We start from the raw sequence: 25,870 nt of genomic DNA on the forward strand, positions 1-25,870 counted from the left end.
AGGGTAAGAGAGGACAGGAGAAGAGAAATGAAAGTGCCTTAGAGAGGCAAGTGCTGTGGGAAGGTCCTTTACTGGATAGTTTTAGCACAGTCCATATAGTATAAGAAAACAATAGAAACCATTGCAAAGAAGAATAATAATAGATGCTTTCCCTACCCAGATGAAGTAATTAGGGAAGACCAGTTTTACTTGACAGTCAGGATTAAGGGACAGTTCTATCTAGAGAGAGTATAAAGTCTAATGAGGACACATAGCTCTCCACAAAATTTAGGATAGGGAGGAAGCCACCTGTTAGAGAGTCTAGCTATATCCATTTAAACTCCATCCTAAAATACTCCCAGTCATACTATTACGAACAGAGCTGAGAAAATTCTGCTGTTGGTAACAATAAATAATTTAAGAGAACTTGAAACATTCTTTTTAAAATAATTTCTTACATATTTTGTCTGGCACAAAAGCCTGTAGGAGCAATGTAATTTCTGTGCTAGGTTATTTCTCCTAGTGAACAAAAACAAAGTTGGAAAACCCTTTATCCTTTATCCACTGAAGTCACTGTATTCTTAGTTCTGATACGTGACAATATAACGCATATACAGAAAACAGTTACACAACCAAAATTAAGTCAGCATATGAGGATTATTGTTGCTAAACAACTAAGTATAGGCATGTATTTTCTCCTTCAGTTATAATATGTATTGTAGGTTTCCCATCCAGTGTCAAGAGAAGGACAAACTGAGCCTCCAGTCTGCGATAGCTCCCTGTCCGATGTTTTGAAGCAATTCCCACACAGCACTATAGGTTCACTTGCCACAACAGCTTTCAACAGCACTTGAGGCAATGAAAGTCTTTTATTAATAACTCTATGCTTCCCTTTACCCTAATATTACCTAAACTGTGGCAGCTCTCAGGACTGAAATGTATACTGCCATTTGCTATTCCTCTGTATAATTTTGGTTATAAGCACAGATAAACAGTTTTAAGTTTAGAATGACAATAAATAAAATAACAATTATTTTGGGGGTAATGCTTCAGAGAAAGGAAGGCCAAACTATATATGAAAACGTCAGAGCTCTGCCCATCCATTCCTAGCTAAAAATGTATGTTTTACATGCCTGTGTACATATATATATGTGTATGCACTTGTGCGTATATTCACACACAGAGAAGTAAAAGCATTTCAAATAAGTAGTTTCAATTCATTGAAATATATCAGGTGTAATGACAATTTTACATAATAACTACTAATTACCAATTGATAAACATTTTTCTGTTGAGTGAGTCATTATATCAATACTCTGAACAAGGGTCTTTTAATACAGCTGATCTCACAAAATAATTTAAATTTTTTGAGATTCTTATAGAAAAAATAACACTTCATTATTACAATGGAAGTAGTATCAGTCAGTAACATTAGTTTAAAAACTTAACTTTAATATTTCCTGAGTTTTGGAGCATTTGTCAATACGACCTGAATTTCTGTTGATGCAGATATATAATTTTTTTTTTAATGCAGAATTCATAATAGTACTCATTATTTGCTTCTCCATGTCTTGCTAGGCCATTATTTATATTATCTGTGGTATATCTGCAGAGACCCAGCAAGTTAGGCACCTTTATTTTGCTGATGAATAGCAGAGGGGATTCACAAAATACTTTACTGTATATTACCTAGGAAGAAATGTGGTACGTTAGATATACTTGGCCTGTGAAGCGTATTTTCATCATTACACTCAAATAGTATAAAATACAATTAGTGGTCTCTGGATTTTATTGATAACAGCTAATAAGAAAAAAGATCATGATTATGTTGGATAAGACCATAAACATTACTGTTTTGAGAATGGATTTAAAATGTGCGTTCAAATTATATTTGTAGGATTTTGATTACATTATCAGAATTATTATTAGTATTGAAATAAATTTAAACAGAAGAATGATTATTGGGTTAACTAAAGGTTTGCACTGATTACCGTCACTGATTTTTAAAGTAAACGTAATAGTAGATCATGACTAAAATCCAAATCCTACAGTTCAGGCCAAATGCTATTGACGTTTTTCATAAGCTCCTCTATAGAAGAATGGACTTTACTGAAGTAAATAAACCAAGCAGGATCAGCCTCTTCGTGGAAATGACAATATATTTATTTTACTATGGAGCACTTATATTTTGCTGATACTTGATTATATATCAGCAGCTGATCAAAAGGTTTGCCTATCATCTGCACAGCCACCTAGTCTGTGTCTAACTACAGTCACGATGCACAGCAATAATTCTCAGGAGTTTATAACCTGTTCATGTGATCTAGTTAACAGGTGGCCAGGAATCATAAAGTTCTGGTTTGAGCGTTCTGACAGATGAAGACAAGTCAAATAAAAGAATCTGCTCCATTAAGAAAATGGGTATTTTACAATGAATCATTATTATTTACCACCTTGATTAAAAATGGGCATGACTCATCTCATCAAACATGATCCTGGAACAATTGTTCAAGACAGTGTGTGGTTCCAAATCTAGAAACTAAGCATTGCCTCAAAGACATACCTTGGCCTTTCAACAATAAATAAAAACAGGTGAATCAATTATTTTTCTTTAGTTACATATAACTGTTTAATGGACTTTAGCTGACAAGTCACTACCCATGAAAATTATGAAGTATATTAATGACACTGATTTTTGAATGCTTGTTAACACTAGAAAGTTATCCTGGATTGAAGCAGACTATTAATTATAACAGCTATTTTTAAACAAAGCTACCTGTGACCCTGCCTATTCCAGAAATGAATGTCACATTACAAGGACATGAAACCACTTTCAGCTATTTCTGAATAACTCCGTCAGTAAACAAGCCCTTTTAACCTATCTTCTACTTTGACAGATTGTCTAAGATACAAATTTGGTCAATAAAAACAAAATGTTCTTTTTAAAAGTTAAAGAAGTCACAGCCAACAAACACAATGTAACTTCTAAACAACTCCCTAGTTTCATGTCTCTGTCTCTCTCCTCCTCCCACCCAAAATAAACAGATCCAGCTTGCAAGATGCTGACCAGTAATGAGAGACACTGCACATCCATCACACCCACTGCCTCAGGGGGAGGTAAGAGCACACAGGTTTTTGCCAAGACCGTGTTCAAACTATGGATATAAAACTCAAAAACCTAGAGGAAGGCAACAAAGTATACAATGCATATTTATCATTCCTAGTGCAGGTCCAGATTTCTACCCTGTGAAAGTACACTGAAGGAACACTAAAACAGTGCTACCCAAAAATACCCAGGTGAAGATTGTTCCCTGGAAGGGAAACAGTCAAACAGACGGTGTTTTCATGGGAATATCTTCTGATCGTGTCACACAGCAGCTTATGAGAAAGTCTGAAAGTTGTTGGAAGGAATATTGTGTTATTACTCCCGCAGGAACCAGAGCCGTTTTTGTGCCATTGGCCTGCTTCACTGCCATATATGTTTTACACTTAACTCTCATGGTGCCCCTCAACATTAAATTTATACCAACTCTGGATGTTACCCAATCAATTTATTTATATAAATGACTTTAGACAAGCCTACTCTTAATGTGCTGGGAGGCTCCTTTAAGTGGTCTCACATAATATTTCTTGTTGCATTCTACACTGCTGCTGTTGCACATTTTCCCCCTCTAACATAAAATACATCATGATATCTGCACCTTATATGTATAGCAACATCTACTGTTTCCAATCACGAGTAGGTTGCACCTTCTCAAACTCAGATACAAAATCAAGTAAAAGGGGAAAGGGAATAAATATTGCAAAGAACATTAAAGAAAAAAAAAAGCACCGTGATTGTAAGTAGTGTACAATAAGAATTTACTGCCCATTTTCAATTTAATTTAACTCTTTATATAACAGTCCTAAGTCTACAGCTTAGCACGAAGGACACACGAGTAGAAGAGGGAGAGGCAGTATATTAGAGACCTTCTTTAAACTCAGAAGAAGATTGGTTATCATATAAATATATTTAGCTTTATAAAATAACCATGGTCAAAATTACTGAACTTGAATACATGAAGTGGGATATTCAGATGCTGCAGCTCCAATGGCTTAAGAAACTTCCAAGAATATGTCCAAGGCAAACTTTGTCATTGGCCTCATTCAGCTTAGAAGAGAGCCAGAACTAAGATGTCATTGCCTTACTCAAGCCAGATGAACTGAGATAAATGGGACAACTGAAAGTGATTATGGTAGGCAGAATTTCAAAATAAGGCTGAGGAAACGTAATAGAAACTGAAAACTTGGGACCTTGGACCCACCTCGGTGTCTATTTCCTTGAGAGATATGATCAAGTTGTAAACAAAAAAACTTAGACTTAAAGATAGTTTTGCAATATCTACCATTAAGACAACTGTTTTCATAACTATTTTTGTATTTTAATAGAAGGAGGTTGCTGCCGACTGAAGTTTTATTTCACGTATTTAAACATAGCCCTGTGATATTTTGTAACTAGAACCAATGCAGTCATGCCAATGCACAAGGGAGAACTAGAAAACGCAACCCATTAAAAAACAAACCTGAAACCTCTTCATTCAGTAACTGGCAAAGTGAAACGCCAAAGCAAACAAACAACATCAATGGTGAAAATACACAAAAATATTAAATTGGCTTATGTTTTAGTCATCTGAGGTATCATAAGCAACACAGATAAGGATTTTTTTTAAGAATATATGACTTTAATTGACTTTGTCCCTTTAATGATAAATTTACAATGAAAATGACATGTCCACCATAATTTTGAAATACAACATAGCTACCACCAATTTACTGCAAATGCCTTTGCACTGTATTTGTTTGTGGCAGAGGAGTAAATTTGACAAAAATAAATTCTTATACACATCCACCCTTGTGGGATTAATAGCAAGATGAAATATTTCAAATTAAATAAATGAACATAAAAATCATATAAAATAATATAAACATTCCTCCTGGATCTCCTCAAGCAAGATTTTCCTTAGCACACTGTCTAATACACCAACCTTCATTAAAAAAGTGAAAAAACAAGATCTGCTTATTGAGAATGAGGCAAAAGGATGCAATTGACGTTGGCCTGGAATTTTACCTCTTGTCGATTGGGGTAACAACTTTTCCTAACCTCCAGTATCGATGTCAGTCCACCCCAGAACTCTGAGGCCATTTGCACTGGGAAGAGCACACAGGGCTAGTAAGTGCACGGCACGCGTGCAACTTCTGATGCCTTTGCGGATCCTCAGAGGCCCCTCTCCCAAAGGCTGTCAAAGATGCTAGTGGCAACTCCTCCGATACTTGCCATGGACAGGTCAAGTGGAGAGGGTTTTATTTAATTTGGAAGAGGAAGAGTTTGCTCTGCCATCTCTCCGTGCTCCCACAATGTGTACTCAAGCATTAGTGGACAAATACATCAAATAAATATCAGATAAAAGCACCCAAAATACGCTCGGTAATGCAAAGAAAGGATATATTTTAGGGTACGGTCAGAGAAGATATTCAAAGCCTCCATTGTTGCTTCTAGAAATGTCAGGACAATTCAGAAATGTCAGTTCCTTTACCGGTTTCCAGATTGTAATTGAAGGATCATGTAGCTCTCTCGCTCTTTCTCTCTCTTTCTCTCTCTCTAAATAGGTCTATAAAGATCAGCTGGAAAGTGCAGACAGAATTGTTCACTGGTTAGCTTTACTTAGAGCTACAGGGTATATATGTGCTTTGTTTTGTCTTATTGATCAATCTAGCTTACATTTTTCGCACACACAAACAAAAATCAGGAAAAATAAAAAGCCGATGAAAAACACGAACAACACAAAACAAATAAGGTTCCAATCGTGCAAATTTTGCTTCACTGGATAAAGCACTTCTTGACACAGTAATGTCCAGAATCCCCCTCCCCCAGAAAAATACAGGACTGAGACTGAAGCCATTCTTTTTTTTTTTTCTTTTTTTCTCTTTTTTTTTTTTTTTTTTTTTTTTTTCTTTTTTCCTTAAGGCTATACAACACAAAGAAATAAAGCATGGAAAGAACACCTCATTGGGCTGAACACTTCATTCTTCTGGCTCTGGAGCGAGCCTTTGACAAAGCAATTGTGTGGTCCGAGTTATTTGTCTCATTGGGACAACAACGAGAGAAAGAAAAAGAGGAAAAAATGAAAGAGAGGAAAAAAAAAATAATAAGAAAGTCAATGATCCCAACAATAAAATCCGAAATTGACTTTACGATCACAGGTACAAATTGCTCAGGTCGATAATTTCATTTCTCCTAAAGATCACTGTCGTCTAAAACTAATTAGAGGCGCAGGTTCCCGAGGAATTGTCAATATTCAAAGCAAATGTTGGAGTTTAGAAGGTTATCATTCTTCTACCGTGACAGTCTGACGGGGTGACTGGAAATATTGTCATGTGCTGCCAAGTTCAGGGTGTCGTTAACGATTGAATCCTTGCTCCGGCTCCTGGATCTGTCTCCTATTCAGCCTTCTTTTATAGTGGAAAGACTAAGAAGCCGGAAAAGGTTGAATATTTCCACCCTCCCATGAGGTTACCCCTTTCCAGTTTGAGATGCACTTTGTCTTCTCTTTCCATGTGGAGCAAGACCCCATTGCTGGCTGCTTCTCTGGTGACGTCCTGATCCCCTGCAAAAGCTGAAATCACTGGGTAGCCGTTTTGCATTAAACTTACCTAAAAAGCGCAAAGAGAGAGAATCTGAGTTTTCTCAATACTCTCAATGACTTTATTGCCCTGTGCACATCACCGAACTTTTGTGCAGGTTAGAAACAGGGTTGAATTAAGCTAAGGCAATGCGTGATTTCTGTCATGCATACAGACCCCTTTCACTGAAATAACCTACAGTCTTGTTCTTCGCTTGCTGGTTTTGTAAATGCACCTTAGTGTCTAGAAATGAGCATTTGAAAAAAAAAAAGGGAAGATAGCGTCTTCTTTAGATCACAACCCACCTGGATGGTTTGTCTGTTATAGACCTTGACCACGTGGAAACTGAAACTATATATCCCTTTTCTTGGTGCTACAAATATACTGGAAGCAAGATCAAAATGGTTGCCAATATTAACTAATACCTGGAAAGTAAACAAACAAACAAAACAAAACAAAACAAGAAAGAGAGAGAGAAAGAGAGAAATCAGACCCCACCTTAGAAGAGCGCCAGTGAAAATCTGACATGAGCTCCATGACCGATATAAAGCCTAGTCGAAATGGCATTTGCAGCACAATTAAAAGTGCAGTGCAGGGGAAAGGAGCCAAGTTACAGAGACATTTAAAAAGCATCACAGTTCATAAAACGATTTAGTTACGCAAAAATGATCTCCAAAGCCTGTTAGATGAAGTGCAAATGTCCACACTGCACTGTCAATATAGCAAAGGTGGCAGAAGCGGGAGGGGAGGGAGGTGGAGGGAAGGAAAGGAGGGAGGGGAAAGAAGCGAGGAAAAAAACCCCGAAACTCATCAACTCATAATGCGAATGTATGGGTTTTAGCTAGCACTACTGAAATCAGACCTGCCCTCGGGTTTAATAGGGTATAGAACTAAAATTGTACTGCAGAGAGGGGCAAAGGGGGAGAGAGGATGCTCAGCAACAGCAACACCTGCCAGCTCATGCCTCCCTGTCCCTCTGGAGGGCTGTCCGGCTGGGGTGGGCCTGCTCCTCCTCCCCGACAGCAGTCAATCTGCCATATATTTCAACGTCTTTTGAAACAAAGAAAAAAAGAGTAAGAGTGGAGCCCTCCGGCAGATGTGCAAAGCCTCACTGGGAAGCGGTGGCCGCATCCTGGCCCCGCAGAGGCTGGCGGTGCGGAACCCACCGATTTGAGGGGCATCTGGCCCCGACTCATCCTATCCCTCCTTTTCCAGGTTTCAGCGACGGGCAGCCTGATTTGGCTCCAAAGGCATGGGTAAGGAGGGGAAGAAAAACCCGTGGGGCTGTGGCCATCCCATGTGGCAAGCGGGCGAGCCCGAACCGGCTGCTCCGTCGTGCCTGTCCCCGCGGCACCCCGGCCACCCTCAGCTTCGCGGGCTGCAACCTCTGTTTTAAGGAAGAAAAATGCAAAGCAGGAGGAAAAAAACCCCCAAACTCCCCAAATCCTGAGCCTTTCCTCCCAAATAGCCAAACCCTATTGTTTCCAAGAAAGGAAAAAAAAAAAATATATTAATCCATTATTGTGGGAGCACCAAGGGAGGAACGCCTTCAAACTCCTAAGAACTGAGCACTGTGGGGTAAAGCGTCTAAAATATGCTGTACTTGAAGCAAGTTCTTTTTTTTTTTTTTTTTTTCCCTCGACTGATCTGACTTTACGAGATCCTGTACGTGAGGAATAGCTGTGCAAACTCATTAGGAGGGACAGGTAGACAGATGAATGACAGTCGGACAGACAGATGGAAAAAGAAAAAAAAAAACAAAACAGAGAAAACAGTTTGCGTGTGCTGATTTTGGCTGACTCTGCAATACTACTTCAGGAGTCAGAGGCGGTAGAAAAAAAGTAAATTTAATCGCAAAAAGCAAGCGGAAGGACGGGGCATGGGCTCCGGGAAGCAAGCGGTGCGGCGGGGGAAGGGGCAGGAGGGCCCGGCCGGGCCGGCCGCCGCTCTGCCCGCCGTTCGCCGCGCAGGATAACACCGCTCCGTTATAACCCACCGGGGACATCGGTCGCCTCGTCTGACAACGCGGGAAACACCCTCTTCTTCCTCAGCCCTCCCTCCCCATGAGACATGCTGTAACATTGCCAAATGCGCTCGGAACGGGCAGAGCCGGCGACTCGCCATCGGTAAATCTCCGTCCTCCCCTTGCCCTAAGAATGAGCATTGCCGACGGAGCACCGAAGGGGAGGGCGGGGGGGGATCCGCGCTCTTCCCCCCGGGTCGTCCCTGACTGCCCGGGGCAATCCTGGGCTGCAAGGCTCCCCGGCGAGCGTCTGAGGCACAAAAACTCGCACGTTAAAGCTCTCTCCGTGCTGGCGATGGGACCGGACAAGAAGTCAGCGCGTGTGCGTCCCCTCCTTTACCACCCCAGCGCCACCCCAGGAAAGCCCCGCAGGCACCTGAAAAAAACTTCCCAAACTCTTGCTGGGGAGTTGGGCCGTAAAACTGCTGCTGAGGGGGTGGGCCGGCCTTAAAAGGCGGCAGGGGAGCAAGAAGGGAAACCAGCGTGTAGTGGCGGGGGGCTAGGGGCGGGGGTGTCCGCGCAGGGAGGCGAGGGGCCGGCGGGCGCGGGCGCGGGGGGGGGCAGCGAAGGCGAAGCAGGCGGCGGCTGACCTGGTCGAAGTAGATGGTCATGGTGCGGTTGCTCATCTCGGAGGGCTCGTGGTTGGTGCTGCGGGTGGCCGAGAAGGCCACCTTGGCGCTGCCCGAGCGCACCGAGATCCCCAGGGAGGAGGTGATGGCGCCGTCGGCCGAGGGGCTGGAGTCGCACACCACCAGGCACTTCCCCTCCAGGACGATGGGCTCCGTGTCGTTCTGCGCCCGCACCGGGCACCCGGCGGGCAGCAGCAGCAGCAGCAGCGGCAGCGCCGCCGCCAGGCAGCAGCAGCAGCCGCCGCCGCCGCCCGCCGACTCGGCCGGCGCCCCCCCGCCGCCGCCGCCCCATGCCCACCGCCGGACCGCCGCCGCTCCGGCTCGCCGCCGCCATGCGGGCGCCCCGCGCCGCCGCCGCCGCCGCCACCGGGGGCGGGCGGGCGGGCGCGGCGAGGCGGAGGGGGCTGCGCGCCTGCTGCCGCCGCGGCGCCCCGCGGCCAGCGCTCTGCGGGACGGCGGCTGGGCAGCGGCGGCTGGGGCCGCGCCTTCCTCCCCTTCTCCTCCTCCTCCTCCGCCTCCTCCCGCCTCCTCCGCGCGGGGCGAAGGAGCCTCCTCAGAGGGCGGGCGGCGCGCAGCAGCCTGGCAAGGGCAAAGGCGGCGGTGAAGCAGAGAAGCGGGCGGGCGGGAGCCGGGCACCGCGCCGCCCGGCAGCTCCCCGGCCGGTGCGGGCTCCCGCCCCGTCCCCGACCCGGGCGCCCCAGCCGGTACAACGGGGCGGGGACAGACCGCGCTGCCCCGGCGTCTCCTCGCCTCTTCTCTCCCTCCCGTCCCCCAGCAGCGGGGGGTCCCGCAGCCCCAGCCGTGCGTGGAGGCGGGACGAGGGGGCAGCGCGGCAGATTTCGCCCCTGCGCCCGCGGGGGAGCACCCCGTGGGCGCCTCGGCCGGTCCCTTTCCCGCCCCGCCAAACCCCGGCGAGTTCCCACGGCCCCACTTTTTACTCCGTCTGCGAGCCGGCTTTACGTCCGTCTCCTAACGCCCCGGCCGCTACGGAAGGAGATTTTGTTGTTACCGCTAATGCTCCCTCTCCCCCTCGCTGGAGCTGCCCCGCTGTCCGGAGGGTTCGCAGGGGGCCGGAGCCCGCGCCCCCGCCGCGGCGCTGCCCCGGCCGGGCTCCGGGAGCCGCCGCCGCCCTCCTCCCCGCCCGGGGGCTGCTGCGCTCGGGCACCGGCTCCTACTTCCCAAACCTTTGTCGCCCCAGGCCAGGCTCCCTCCGCTGCCGCCCATCCCGGCGGCTCCCTAAACAACTCTCGGGAAGGAAGCGGCCGGCTGGGGCGTCCCCCGGCTCCCACCCCGGCATGCACACCCACGGCAGGAGGCAGACCCTCACCCGGCGTCTCCCTGGGAAGTTGCATCTCAGTTTTCCCCGCTCGCCCTGAGATCTCGCTCCTGGGAGATCCCCCCTACGCTTCCCCCGAGGCATCTCTAACCGCTGCCCTAAGCCCGCGTCTTATTACAGCTACCATTTAAAATGGTATTTTGCAAAAGGACCGGCCGGCGGGGAGCAGAACGGCCTGTTTTACCTGGGAGGTCCATGACGGGAGAGGAGGGCTGGCTAGGTAGCTCGTCCGTGAACTTGTATTGCTTAGAGAAAATGAGCCGAGATTGCGCTGGCAGAAAGAAAAGGAAACAGGAGTCGCCTCTTTCTCTCCCGCCCATTGCCAATAATCCCCCCCCCTCCCCAGCCGCCACCACCACCACCCCACTTCCTCCCTCCTCCCCTCTTCACGCACACACACACACACGCACACGCACACTCACACGCTCGCACCCGGCAGGGATTCAGACGCCGGGAGCAGAGCGGAGCCCGGCCCCGGCCCCCCCGGCACCCCGGGCAGCCGCGGCGAGGCTTCACGGGCGGCAGGGGAACGCCGTACCCCCTCGCTCCCACCCCCGTCCTTATCCCCTTATTTCTGCTTAACCCCGTAGGGCTGAGTCGCCCCTGTAGAAACATGTCACCGACACGTTAGCGCTTAACGGGCCCCCGCTGCGGCCGAGCCGCGCAGCATCGCCAAGTGGAAGCTATTTGGAATTCGTAAACTTTAATAATGATAATACTAATAATCACCACTATAAGGGACACGTCGTTTGGGGCACTTCAGGCGCTAAGGCCGCGCACCGCACACCGAAAGGCCCCATTCCCACGCCCGCACTCCGCGCACCTCGGCGGCGGCTCCCCCTTTATTGAACTGGTCTTTCCCCGGGGGCGGCTCCGCTCCCCGACCCGCACCCGCTCCCCGACCCCCGCACCCCCTCCCAGTCCCGCTCCCCGACCCCCGCACCCCCTCCCCGACCCCCGCCCCCCCCTCCCAGTCCTGCTCCCCGACCCGCACCCGCTCCCCGACCCCCGCACCCCCTCCCAGTCCCGCTCCCCGACCCCCGCACCCCCACCCAGTCCCGCTCCCCGACCCGCGCCCGGCCCCGCCCGCGGCTCCGCGCCAAGAGCGGGCGCAGGGCGCCACCTGGCGGCGGCGCGGGGCGGCGCGCCCTCGGCGGGGCGGCGCGGGGGGGGCCGGGCTGGACGGCGGGGCCGCCGGAGGCCGGGCGGGAGGGAGGGAAGGAAGGCTGCATCCCGGCAAGGGCGGGAGGGAAAAATCCCAAAGGGCAGAGCGTTGGGCTGAGGAACCGAGCGGCCGCCCCCTCCCGCTGCCTGCAGGACCCGGGCGCGTTGCGCTCGCCGGTCCCTCCCGCCTTAACGGAGCGGTGACGGTAACGTATGTCACGGTCAAGGTTATCATCGGGTATTGCCGGCTGCCAATGTTTCCCGCGTCTCAGCTCGTGTGGCTGCTGCGGAGAGGTTAGCAGCGGTGCGAGGGAGGGTAAGGCAAAGCTCTGGCCATCAAGTTTTGTGCATTTCTTCCCATTGCAAATTGATTTTCTCGTTGCATGTGCTGTTTTCCTAGAGATCCCGATACCCAGGCTTCGGCGTCTGAAAGGAACATGTCAGAAAACTGCAGAGAAATCTACATGGTAGCTCTCGATATGGAGAAAAATTTGCAGGTGTATCTCAACAGTAAAATTACCGTCTCATCTATGAATGAGCACTCCTCTGTTTCAATCTTCTGCTTTAAGGACAAGTAAGGAACCCCTGCGGGTGTCTGCCTGACGATTTGCACCGAGAAATTAATCACGCCCTGAAATTGCAGCTAAGCTGTGTGCAGGGAATTCCTAACCTATAGCTCCTTATTTCAAATGAGAATTTTATACTAAGCCTGAAATACTCGTGTTTAATGGTCTTTTTCCCGAGTTCAAGCACGGAGGGCTGAGAGTAGAAAGCTGAAAAGTGTAGTGCATTAAAAGTATCAGGAAGCAGAGCAGGAACCAGTCTGTGGCTGTAAGGCGGCACCTATTCTGCAAGACACTGAAAAGGACCACAGAAATTCCTCCAGAAGGCATCAACACTCAGTCTTGCATGGGTCTGGTACACTGGGGAGCTGCTATTATTTCTCTTTGGATCACACTACTCATTGATTATGACTCTGTTATATAAACAAGGAATGAAAGCAGAGCCGAAAACATTTGTTCCTTGTTTTATATGACTTACAACATTAGGCCCAGTGGTGAGGGAACGATGGCACGGCATCACTTCTGCCTGCTACTTTCAAGAAAGATGAGCGTAAGAACTAAAGGGAACTGAAAAGCCCTTAAATCCAATGTGCATCCATGGGAAAACAGATGAAATCTTGCCTTTCTTCAAGGAATGAATCCCACACGTACAGAACCCCCCTTCTCCTTAGATAGCTAACTAGCAAAAGAACTATCAGTACAAATCAGCACAGCATGAATGGAAAGGGAGAATAACAAAATGAGAATATTTATTTGTAATAAAATATCTAATTATATGACCTTTACAGTGTTTATTAGAAAACAGTTCCATGCATCACTTCTAATTAAATACTGTCCTTAATGGGATAAACCTGCAGCCTTCATGGAGTTATGTAGCCAGCGGAATTATTTCTGCGTTTTTCCTTTCTTTTGTGAGTGGCAGGGCTGCAAATACAGATTTTGAAATTAATATCATAGTTGAAATGCAGTTCACTCAGTTTTGGAGTGACTTCAGAAAAGTGTACCTTCAAAAGTAAACAAGCAGATAAGGTATTTGCAGTCCTCTTTCTTGAGCTCAAAGAGTTGGTGGTAGTTGGAAAACAATAGTGTGTATTCAAGCTCATGCCATTTTTCAACACTTTGCCAAGACTGTTAGTAATACAAACAGTTCTACCAGGGACATGTTGAACTTGATGGTGTGGCAGTTCTACAAGAAATGAAACCGCTCATTTCTTTGGAGCCTTCCCTAAGCTAGCACTCACCTTGAACTCATTTAAGCCAACAACTTCAAGGGGAAAAGCTTTTTGTCTCATCTACTAAATCAAGTTATCAACAGAAAACTATTTTGATCAGCAGCTCCCAGGTGTTTCCCATGCATTATTTACATTAATGCCTAACAAAACGGGACACTTCTTTCCAAAAGAAAATACTTATATATCTGTTCCTGAAATTATTTCACAGATATTCGCATATACTATCTCAATGTTACATATACGACTACAGAGAAAGAAGAAATGTTCATTTGAGGTGAAACATACTTTTGTCTACCCCTAATATTAGGACAAGTTTGTGACAGGGACAAAAAAAAACACTTCCATGATCAGCCAAGGTGCAGAAGACTGAGTCCTCATTTATTAAATAGGCTACCATTTAAATTGCTAAACATAGTCTTCATGGATTACGTGGCCTTTAAAGAACAATCTTACTGTAAATTGTAAACAAATAGGATTCCACGAATCTGATTCTGTTTTCTTTACAAGCATACCTTTGAAATATAATCTGGTGGCAGAGAAAGTGCAGTCTTCTGTACGTACCCAGTGATGACCTCCATATTAACCACAAGTTGTGGTTAAATCAACCGGGGTATATCCACCCTCTGTGAGAGCAGCCCCTGTGTTAAATTTGACCATCAGTGTGACTAAAAGAATGCTTTGTAAATTCAAATCAGTAGTTCATTCTCTATCCTATCAGGGCACCAGGGCAGATTACCTTATAGATACCAACTATACCAGGTATAATACCATATATTAAAGAATATGTAACTCTCTGTTGATAACATGCACAACATTCTCAAGTATACACAACACAGAAAAAAATTACCTAATAAATTAGAGTTCATTCAGAGAGATACTTAAACTTCTTCTCTAGCCCGAGTCTTAGTGCCACACACATCAACCAAGGCAGTTGTATTTTCTCCTGCACAGGAAGACTCATCCTAAGTGTTTCTGATGTGTCAGTTCTCAATTGGAAAGGGTCTCCCCTCATAGGCAGGTCAGGACTACAGATGGAAGATTTTGCATGACCCATCTTCATATGGAGTATCGTGTCTGATATAATTTCAGAAATATTTGCATAAGATTTTACACACTGATAGAAATATGTGTAATATACCCCAAGAGCATTTTATTTGTTCATCTAAAAATACCAGAACAACCCAAGACAGCAATCTGTTTTGGAACATAATATTTATTTTCTTCCATAAAATATCTTTAATTTCTAATGATTTATTAAAAAAATAGTGAAAGCATGATATAACAAAAAAAATAAGGCATTAGAATATTTTTTATTGCAATATAATTCATCACAGTGCTCTGATTTAATACCATTTAATATCAGATTGGATGTCTGAATGTCGTACCTTAACATTCACAGTTACTTTGATAACACTACTTTTTCTGCAGATGTGCAAACTTATTGAACTATTGTCAAAGCTTGCCTTCAATAGAAGTTTTGTGTGACAATTATTTTATTAAAATATTGTTAAATACAATCTTGTAGACCCCACAGAGATGAAACAGACATGAAATACTGTATAACTTTGTAGTGATACCAGAGCTCTTACATATGGTTGTACAGTGACATTTAAATGCACTCTTCTAAGACAAGTTTGTAATGCCACTACCTTACATACTCTACCAGCAACATTTGACAAATAGCCCCTGCAGTGAAATGGCTAGCACTTAGCAACATGCCACCGTACTCTGTTTAATCCCTCTCATTTCATGGAATTTCAGCTCCAGGAGGAGAGGGGATTAATAATTTTTAAGATGAAAGTTATTTTGTAGTGCCTTTTTTCTAATATCATGTTCTGTCTGTCATCAGCCTCTGTGACCAACACATTTTCAAGCCATTCAGGCTTGCTTGGAAGAATTTAGAGATGAAGATGTCATATCCTTAGAAAAAAATGGTACAGACAGCTTGTTTTTTCTAAACATATACCAATCAGAAATGTTTAGACAATGTGCATGCAGTCACCTACATGGTCTGCGTGTTCAACACCTATGTCCAGTTTCCAAGGTTTGGTGCATCTTCAGAACAAACTTTATTCTTCAATGATGTTGAGCAGCTCTGCTGTTCTCTGAATTCCTTCTTCACAGAATAACAGCTTTTAACTAGATAAATGATGACAGCAACCCAGCGTGCCTTCCAAAGACTGAACTTCTTTTGTGTAAAAAGAAAAAGCACTTGGGAGAAATGTTTACCACAACACCAGCCAGGCATGGGGCTCGGCCAGTACAAATGCTTTTTTCTTTTATATATAACACTCAGCATTGCTTGCGTGCCTAAGTTTTGGGTATGCATTTTCCACTCGTACAAACTCGCAACTTGATCTTTTAAATACGGAAAGCATATTTTAAAAATGTAACTCCTAGCTAACAGAACTAAAGACTTCATTTATTCTCTTACACCTGAAAAAATGTATGCGTCCACCTAATATCCTCCCTCTGAGCCTCCCAACTGAATTCAGAGACTGAAGACTTTAAATGAAATTTCTAATCAAAAAGTTGCTATAAACATAGCAGGTTTGCAAGTTTCATTACAGGAGATCCCTTCAGGATCATAGCCAATATATATAAAGTTCTTTGAAGTTTATATATGTTAGATATTATATATATTTTATATATATTTTAATACCTTACAGATATTGCATATCTCATAACATATAGATAGATGTTACGTAAATAATAGATACTACAGGTATATATCAGGTACATGTAGATATTATGTGTTAGTTCCATGTGAGAGTTGGGAAGAACTAGTGTTTTTAAAACTATTTTTTTTGCACTGACTTTCTTGCTACAGGTGAGATGTTGCTATAGAATGTCACACAAATGCGATATTTAAAACTGAGATACGGCCTGTTTATTTTCAGAAGACAGACTCTTAAAACAGGACTTTGAAATACAAAACAGAGATGCCACAGCCTCCAATTGCATTACCTAGCTTCTCTAGTTCATTCAGCTAGATTTCAAGGCAGGGCTTCCAGTTCTAATTGGAAAACAAAGTTATACCAAATTGCATGTTTTTACTGATGCATGATAATTTGTATTAGCAGAGAAGACTGACATTTCTGAAAGCAATCCACAGAAATAAAAATATATGGCTTAGATAGAAGATTACATTATTAATGCTTTCATTTAGTTAGTTCTGAGTTTAGCATTTCAGAATACAAAATCATGTTTGAAAAGCAATGCTGTAGAAGACTGTCTCTTTAATGACATACACAGAAGGAAATCTATAACTCTTTTGTTCATACATTTCTTTGCCTCAGTTTTTTGTTGCTTTATTTTTTTGATTCTGCTTGAAAGATCCATACATTTTTTTTGAGAAGGCAACTGCTCTGTAAACAGGCCTCTGTATGTTGTCTCAAGTTGCACGCTCACAAAACGGAATATAAAAAGCACAACTTGCTTTGGAAAATCTTATCCATTATACAGAGGTGTAACCATTCTGGTAGGGAGCAAAACCAGATAGGTTCAGTCTTTTTAAAATTAATTTTTCTTCTGAAATAAATAAAACTGTGATGAACCAAGAGACTATTTATAGCTTCGGAGAATTAAAACAGATTTACTTGGTCACCTTTACATGTTCATTCTGCCTCAGCACAGGGTTGCAGAGAACTCTGATGACATTTGAGAGACCCAAAAGATTTGAGTCTTAGTTTCCCTCATTTGGTAATGAAAAAGATCTCTGGCTGTGGATGACTCAGTCGTGTATTTCTTTCAGCTTTTATTTGTGCCATGTTTTTTTCACTTTTCCTCCACTGGAGTTCACTATTTTCACCAATAGTTAAACTAATGTATCGGTGAGATTTGTTGTCAGACATTTTTAAGAGAATGCTGCTGCTCTGGCTGTAGAACCTCATTTATTTGAAATGGGGAAGACTGGAATTCCTCAACCAAAGAACACTTACAATCCAAACCCAACCTATGAAAATGGTATTTCATCTAAGGTGAGCGTAGAGAAAATCCAAAGTAGCCACCGGCTGTTGAAATGTTGTCTAGGATGCAGAAGGACTTCCATCCATCCAAGGAGTTCACGACCTTGATGTGAATTACAGACATCTCACTTCAGTCACAGCTCTGTGCTGCTATAGGTTTCAGCTCCACCACTTACGACAAAATTTCATACCCCTGTAGCTTTTGCAGGTCTGTGAAGACATCTGTTCTTGCCTCATTAGAAATAGTTCTGAATAGCAATCTTTGTCTCTTTTGAAAACACCAGGAAACATGTAGTTAGTCCAGATCCAGTCATTGTGCATCAGTACAGCATTACATTGTTCTCTTCCAGAATCTAAAGCTTTTATCAAAAGAAAGTTTTAGCTGTTATGACTGTAGAGGTGGCCTCACAAACCATGGCAATAGATGCAATGGCAGCTCTCTGCTACTTTTAAACAATTGCATTACAAGGTATGACCTGTCCCATTCATCTTAGTGGCTGCTAAATTGGATGTCCCTGAAAACACTTGTGACATGTCACTTCTTCTTTCAGTCCTCATCAAAGCAGGTAGGAAAGGAGATGGAACATTACCTGTTGCACGGTTGCGCAATCCACTGTGAATGAAAGCTCTTTGGGGTTGGATAAGGGCATCTGGGAACAGTGGTATTTGTCTCTCCTTACAATCGGACTCAAAGCCAGAGTCCAGTAAATGTCTGAGATTCTCAAGGAAATAGAGAGGGGAAGCTAGCCTATTTGATGCCAAAAGGCTGGAGAGCCAAGCCCAGGGGCCTGAGGAGTATATGCCACTGTGTCTGGAATAGTTGTCGGCTTTACTTTTAACAGCTTCATTGGAAGAAGAATTAAAAATGAATTTTCTGTCCTGAACTGAACCTTTGGCGTGTATTACTGTTTAGTCATTCCCTGTTCTCCTAGGAAGTATTGCTACAGGTGAGAGAGATGTTTTTGTAAAGTAACTTGTTGATCTGTTTTGAAGGATCTTTATACATGTTTGTCCCATACCTCTGGGAAACCACATATGTTTGTCCCATATCTCTGGGAAACCACATACAACTCTGATCACATCCTTCGATTTAAGCAGAACTCTCAGAGTAGTAGACGCAGGTAATCTTTCACTGTAAAGGGGCTCATGTGGCCTGATCCGTGTCTGTCCCAAACACTGAACACCCAATATATTCTGTTGCATGTGACTGCATAGAAAAATAGCAGCATCTGAAGGCATAGACAAAAAGAGGTGACACAGAAGCAGTCTTTCCCATCACCTTGTACTTTTCCTTCCAGGGAATTGTTGAAACACTCAGTACAAGAAAACAACCGTAAAATTTCAGGCATTTACATTAGGGACTTTGAGGCAGACTTAGCATTTCCAATTCTAATATTGAGGCTTTCACAAGAGATTTCACATCTGAAGCTTTTTCAGTACACTGGACTGAATGACACTAAATTCAATGCCTTTAAATTAAAGAAAAAACAATGAACCAGATCTCTGATACACTTTTGCCAAATGCAAGAACAATACATGTTTTTAAAATAAAATAAATTTCACATTGAGAATCATTCCTTTAAGTAGCAATTGCTATATATGTATTACATATATTATATAATACATATGTATTAGGGAAATTAATGTGCAGATAGCCTGAACTGAAAGTCTCAGGCCTACAAAGATTTAGCCTGTGTTTTACTTGAGGCACATGAACAGTCCCACTGTGCTTTGCTCTTTATGTACATAAACCTTTGTAGGCCTGGAGCCACAGCACAGGGGAAAAGAATACTAAAAGCGTTTGGTAGCACTTCTTTTCATGACTTTGTGCTTGTGATGCTCTTGAATCAGTATCATTATTACTTTATTATGCTTTGTCATTGTGGTGACAAAAGGGATTTCAGTGCAGCTCTGTAGAGACTGTTGTGCCACGGACATGTCTTTCAGATGTCAGCTCTGTTCTGTAAAAAGGCAGAAACCGATTCTGGAGATAGGTTTTGCAATGACTGCAAAGCAGCTGGCATCTCTGTAACTGTCACTTTGCAAGATCAAGCACAATTTTTTGATATCTTTTACAGCTCTGCTTAAACATTATATGTGCCAATGACAGATGTGTTTAAGCTACTTACATACTTTTATCTGTGTTGAACTTTCCACCAACGTAAGACAAAACAAAATGGTTATTTTTGTTTGGAGGAAGGGAAGGGGAGGCATGACTGAGAACAGCAATGCAACCACACTTGAGGTTATCAGCTTTCAAAGAGAAAACTGAAACCGAGGTCATGCGCACTGAGATGTCAGCCCTGAGCAAAGCACTGAGCATGTGTACCCCCTTTCCAGTGTCCTTTTGGCATGGGGGCTATGACAAGCCCTCACTTTCCCAAAATCACAATGTTCAGCTTCCTCACAGCCACTGCCAAACAAGGTTTACATAAAAAAATTTCCAAGTATGATGATAGTGAGTAGCGTTGTTCACGAAGAGTGCCAAGAATAATGTATCTAAGGCAGTGTCTCTCTATGCACTATGTGTACATACGGTACACTTTTTTTTTTTTTTTTTTCTCTCAGTGGCTATGTTATTTTCTGTTTCCTAAGGACTTGATAACATTTTATAGTTTACAATATGCAGCACTTAATGAACATGGAATTTAAGGCTACGTCAACACTGTACTTTGAGGCCAGGTCTAAGCCCATGCTTGCATCACAGTCTGCTTTCCATCCATCCTGTCTAGTTGCTAGTGTTTAAGGATTTTGCTGCACCCTTGTATTTAGGCCTAGAAACACACTAGTCAGAGTAAAGCCATCTGGCCATGCCGGGCACTGGAAGACAGTGCTGCCAAACCAATGAGTCACAGCTGGGAGGCAGGGATTTCACCTTTTAAGGTCAATCTTGAGAAAACAAGAACTCAACAAAATACATACCCCCAAAAGCGATATGTAAATAATTGATTCCTATCATATAAAGCTGCCCAAAAATCAGAATAACCAGAATAACCAGACTGCAAAATCAGAATAACCAAAAGTAATGCATCGCTGCCAGTCTTTTTAAGGAAATAATTCTTGATCTGTCAAAAATTATGAACTCCCTGCAAACAATCACAGTCCAGTTGATGGCTGTCTGCTTACACAATATGGTTGTTCATTACTGGCTTTTAAGTATAGTACTTAAGAACAAGCAGTAAATGCTACAAATAACATGTAAACATTAATTCCTAGCGATATTTGGGCTGAAGAATGACCCCCTATTGCCTCCCCATTGCTTTTTTCCCCAAATATGGGCTAGAAATTCTGAAATGAAAATTCACCCAAACCAATATTGATTTTCAAATCTGGAAATGTTTTGTCTGTTTTTCTCCATTTTACACTGTTTCCACCTGAAACAATTGCTGCCAGTCATATGTCCTCTCCAACTGCTTCATTCTGACAGTTTGCATCATCCTCCTTTTCTAGATTTTCCCCGGCTCTAATCAGGTGAATTACCTGAAAAGCCTTAAATATTCTTTACTAATATCCCATGATCTCTCACAAGGAGAAAAAAAAAAAAAAAAAACAACAAAAAAAAAAACCAATGTAAATTGTGTTGTTATGTTGTCATTTTATAAAAGTAAGTAGAGGAATGCATAATTGAATTCCAATTCATCTTGAAGCCTAAACAAAGTCTCTTTGATTCATGATGATACCTAAACCTTTAAATCAATATTTTCTCAGCAATCCACATAAAATGTAAACTGGATAACTGCAGTGCCAGTATGCAAGAAAGAGAAGAGTACGGCTGCCTGAAGAGGAACAACAAACTTGTACCAAAGGGCATGCAAAGAGGTAAAGAATATGGCCTCAGTTCAAATTCAGTTAATCAGTTCATCACATGCTGAACATTAAGCAAGAAAGTCTCATTAGACTAAAAAAAATCTAAACAGCCAACTGAGTGGAGCTGGGCTGCTCAGGCTTGACTTCTTCAAACACTCTCTTATATGCTTTGGAGCTCCTTGGGCTACAGCTTACATTCATCCATCCATCCTATAGCTGGCATACCTACAACCCTTAAACCATAAAGACTGAATCGTCATACTCTGCAATTGATCGTGCATAAGATACACCTCCCTACCTGCATGCATGTGCACGCACACACACACACACTGTTCTTGAGTAAAAGTAACATGTACTAGGATCTCTTTTCACTGCATCACCCTACAAATATAATCAGACTACTAGGAAAAACATATATCACTGGAGCTGCAGAGTTAGCGTTGGTGTTTGCAGCAGCAGAAACATTTTGAACACCGTTTGCATATTACTATTGTAGTTTGTGAAGAATTTCTGGGAGTGCACTAGGTTTCAACATTTATACATTTTTAATAGTAAAAAGACCATCTAGTACAATGGGAAACAAAGAATACTTTAAGAGTCACTGGAAGATTTCTTTTTTTCTTTCATTGATTCATCTGTTTTACTCTTTAATTTTTACTGTTTCCCATCCTATCTGTAATGCACTATATATCTAAGCAAAGTGGAGAGTTGATATGTCTGTCTTATAAGCAGCCTGTGACACAGGATAAAACTCATCTTCATGGCTCTCTGAATCTGGATATAGTTAATGGTCCACACAGCTAATAGATTAGACCCTCTTTCGGCAGCCCCATGCACCCATGCAGAAAAAAAAAGTCATTAGGCAGATAATTAACGACAGCTTTGCAACCCCTGGAAACTTCATCACAAACCCCAGTGGTGTCTTATGGAGGCATAACTGTCTCATCAGTGCGATAAAATCCCATAGTATCATACTGATATTTATGTTCTAGTTATAAGATAATGAAGATCAAGTTCTGTGCAGAAAAACAAAACATTAGGCTTTTTGTGCAAATTCTTGTAGGTGGTAATATTTACCTTCAGATCCTCCACAAGGCAAAATTTCTTTCAAATTTTTTTCAGTATGTTTCAATCGGACAAACCATTAAAAGCTGTTTCTTTCAGATTTTCAGGTAATTTAGATTCCAGAATAGTTTGAATGTAGAAGGGCAGAGGATCTGTTGAAAAGAAAACAACAAACAGAAAACCAAAACAAATTAGGTTTGGGTCATGCACAAGTCTAGAAATAGAGAAAGAGGCTTCTGAAAGCTGGTTGTGCACTGAATCATCACTCATTCACTAGTTCACATTTTTTTGTGTTGTCAGAAAGAACACTGACTCATGACAGTCCAGACAATAAAGAGGTAAATATTTATATAAATATTAAACACACCTTTCATACAGTCGTGTGAAATTTTAACACGGAATGAAACTCTGAGTTTCAGAATTTTTTAGAGGACTTTACCCCACGATAATAAGTTTTCCAAAGAGGACACACATGAATAAGCCTCTTCTATGCCAAAGCCTATTAAACTTTCCTTTCTCTTTTAGAAAATTGGTCAAATTCACTGGAGGCAGAAGCAGACCTTACTCCATACAAGCCAGTTTAGCCCTGGATCACACTGAAATGTCTCTCTACTCCTCCTTTGGAGATGGCCAGCTTTGTATACATGACGAAATAATCACTGGAACATATAGAAAAGTTAATTTGATATTTCACACCTAAATTCAAGCCCTGCTCAGAGTATTAAAGGCATTCCTTACTATAATAGTAACATTTCAAAATGTGAAACACTCCAGGGGTTTGGAGTTGAAGCATCTTTTCTTTCTAATCCTTAGAAATTTCCCCCAATCAACCACATATTTTTACATATCTAATCATTAATTTTAACCTTAAAAGTCATGATGGGTGTCTAAAAATTAAAGCTAATCAGACCGCAAACACTGATTTGTAATATATAATGCCCACACAGGTCCGCTGCAGTTGTCTTTAGGATTTATTTTACAAGTGACAAGTTACAAGTGACACAGAGTTTTTCTTGCTTCAGAGTACATATCCTTAGTATTGCCATTCTCCCAAGATATAAGGGATATTTCAGAGAAATGGATACCTGGATCTATCAAAAGATTGATTATGAAGTTTCAACCAATTCTAAAGATTATTGTTATCTTCAAACCCATAGCTGCCTAGTGTAGAAAGGCATCATTCTCTCTTGGTCTCCAGTTGGATTGCCTTAGGTAGCATTCAGGCTGGAGTCAGTCATCTTAAAATATCCTTCTCCATCTCTTTCCTATGTAAAGTAGATATCTTTTCCCTCTGCAGAAGCTGTTTTCCTAAAAACCCAGGTCAGATGAAGCAGAAAAGTATGGTCCCTTCTTCAGAGGGAACAGCAATTTACAATAGGGGATTATTACAGAGCATTTACTACTTAAATGCATTTCTGCAGATAAAATGAATTAAAGATAAAAGAAAATTGTTCCTTAAAATTAGATGCTTTAGGTGAATAACCACATTGCAGAGAACTGCATTTTTTCATTCCATTATATAATTTTGTGTGTGCATGCATGTCATAGACAATAAGTAGCTAGAATACCTGGGGTTCTCAACAAACCAGTGAATAAAGAGGAAGCAAAATGAACAATTATGGTGACTACTTGTTGCAATTTAAGACCAAATTGACTGTGTGGAAACTAAATAGACTCAGATAACAAACTAATTCGTTACAGATATATGCAGGGTTTTATGACACTTAATACTGCGATTGTCTCTGTATTTGGGTTTGGTTAGTCAATTCTCCTTGAATAGATGTGAGAGGATGGTAGTCCTGCACAAATGTCTATAAACCATGGAATATCATACTTGGGTTTAAGTTATCCCAATGATTTTTGCAGAACAGTAAAATCTGCAACTCACAGGAGTCCTTTATTTCCTAGGGATTCAAACATGAGAGAACACTAGTTTGAGGATCAAGCCTTCCAGTGGCCTTCTTCAGCATACAGAATGACTGTCAAGTCAGGTGAACTCATTTGACTTTAAAATGTATTTCCTGTACCGCATCTGGTGTTAACGATACTCTCAGCTTTCGTAAAGGAGAATGGAATAGTAATAGAATGGCAATGGAATGGTAAATAAAGTAAGGAAAAGACAATTTTTCCAAATTCTAGGTAAGGTGTGTTTTCTTGCATCATGTTTACTCCTTTTCTTTTATAAAAGATACATTCTATCCTCAGTCTATGCTGGGATTGGTATCAAGAGGTGTTCCCTTGTGAACAAGGAGCAGTTGGTAACCCTAAATTAGTACATGAATTAACTGTGTGTGAAAGTATCAGCTAACAGGGCTGAAAAGATTATTCCTCTGTATACAATTCTACCAAGAGTCAAGTACTAGCAGCATTTCCTGCAAACGTCGTCCAGTGAAATCATTAGTCTGTCTTGAAGAGGTCACAACTCTGGGGATCAAACCAGGTTACTAAGGTCTGAATTTGAACACACTGGTCCCAAATAAATGAGGAACTAGGCCACTGAAATTAATCAAGTTAGACAATGGAAATGGAAAGAAAGTAAGGGCTGAGGCCAATTGTATGATGTTTAACAAGGCCAAGTGCCAGGTCCTGCACTTGGGTCACAACAACCCCATGCAGCGCTACAGGCTTGGGGAAGAGTGGCTGGAAAGCTGCCTGGCAGAAAAAGACCTGGGGGTGCTGGTTGACAGCCAGCTCAATATGAGCCAGCAGTGTGCCCAGGTGGCCAAGAAGGCCAACGGCATCCTGGCCTGCATCAGAAATAGTGTGGCCAGCAGGAGCAGGGAAGTGATCGTCTCCCTGTACTCGGCACTGGTGAGGCCACACCTCAAATCCTGTGTTCAGTTTTGGGCCTCTCACTACAGGAAAGACATTGAGGTGCTGGAGCATGTCCAGAGAAGGGCAACGAAGCTGGTGAAGGGTCTAGAGAACAAGTCTTAGGAGGAGCCGCTGGAGGAACTGGGGTTGCTTAGCCTGGAGAAAAGGAGGCTGAAGGGAGACCTTATCGCTCTCTACAACTACCTGAAAGGAGGCTGTAGTAAGGTGGGTGCTGGTCTCTTCTGTCAGGTGGCTGAAGATAGGACAAGAGGAAATGGGCTCAGGTTGTGCTAGAGGAGGTTTAGATTGGATATTAGGAAAAATTTCTTCACTAAAAGGGTTGTCAAATATTGGAACAGGCTGCCCAGGGAAGTGGTGGTGTCACCATCCCTGGAGGTATTAAAAAGACACATAGACAAGGCACTTCAGGACATAGTTTAGTGGGTATGGTGGTGTTGGCTTGACGGTTGGAATTGATGATCTTAAAGGTCTTTTCCAACCTAAACGATTCTATGATTCTAAGGTACTTAGATGTGCCCTAACTGTTTTAACCTTGCCATGCGAAAGATCAATGTAATTGTACTGAAGTGGATTAAGCTATGGTATTTCTCACTAGCTGAGGAACTTGTT

The 25,870-nt window shown here is 42.9% G+C and overlaps 1 protein-coding gene across 1 annotated transcript; it reads right to left on the reverse strand.

Moving 5' to 3' along the window:
* Nucleotides 1-3,823: 3,823 nt before the first annotated feature.
* Nucleotides 3,824-9,625, reverse strand: CBLN2 (cerebellin 2 precursor). Its single transcript, XM_030012633.2, is given in 4 exon segments — nt 3,824-6,669; nt 6,945-7,064; nt 9,253-9,564; nt 9,566-9,625. Coding segments are annotated over 4 exon segments (690 nt in total). The 3' UTR covers nt 3,824-6,471.
* Nucleotides 9,626-25,870: the final 16,245 nt, after the last annotated feature.

This window comes from Aquila chrysaetos, chromosome 4 (genome assembly GCF_900496995.4).
Source record: "Aquila chrysaetos chrysaetos chromosome 4, bAquChr1.4, whole genome shotgun sequence".
NCBI lineage: Eukaryota > Metazoa > Chordata > Aves > Accipitriformes > Accipitridae > Aquila > Aquila chrysaetos.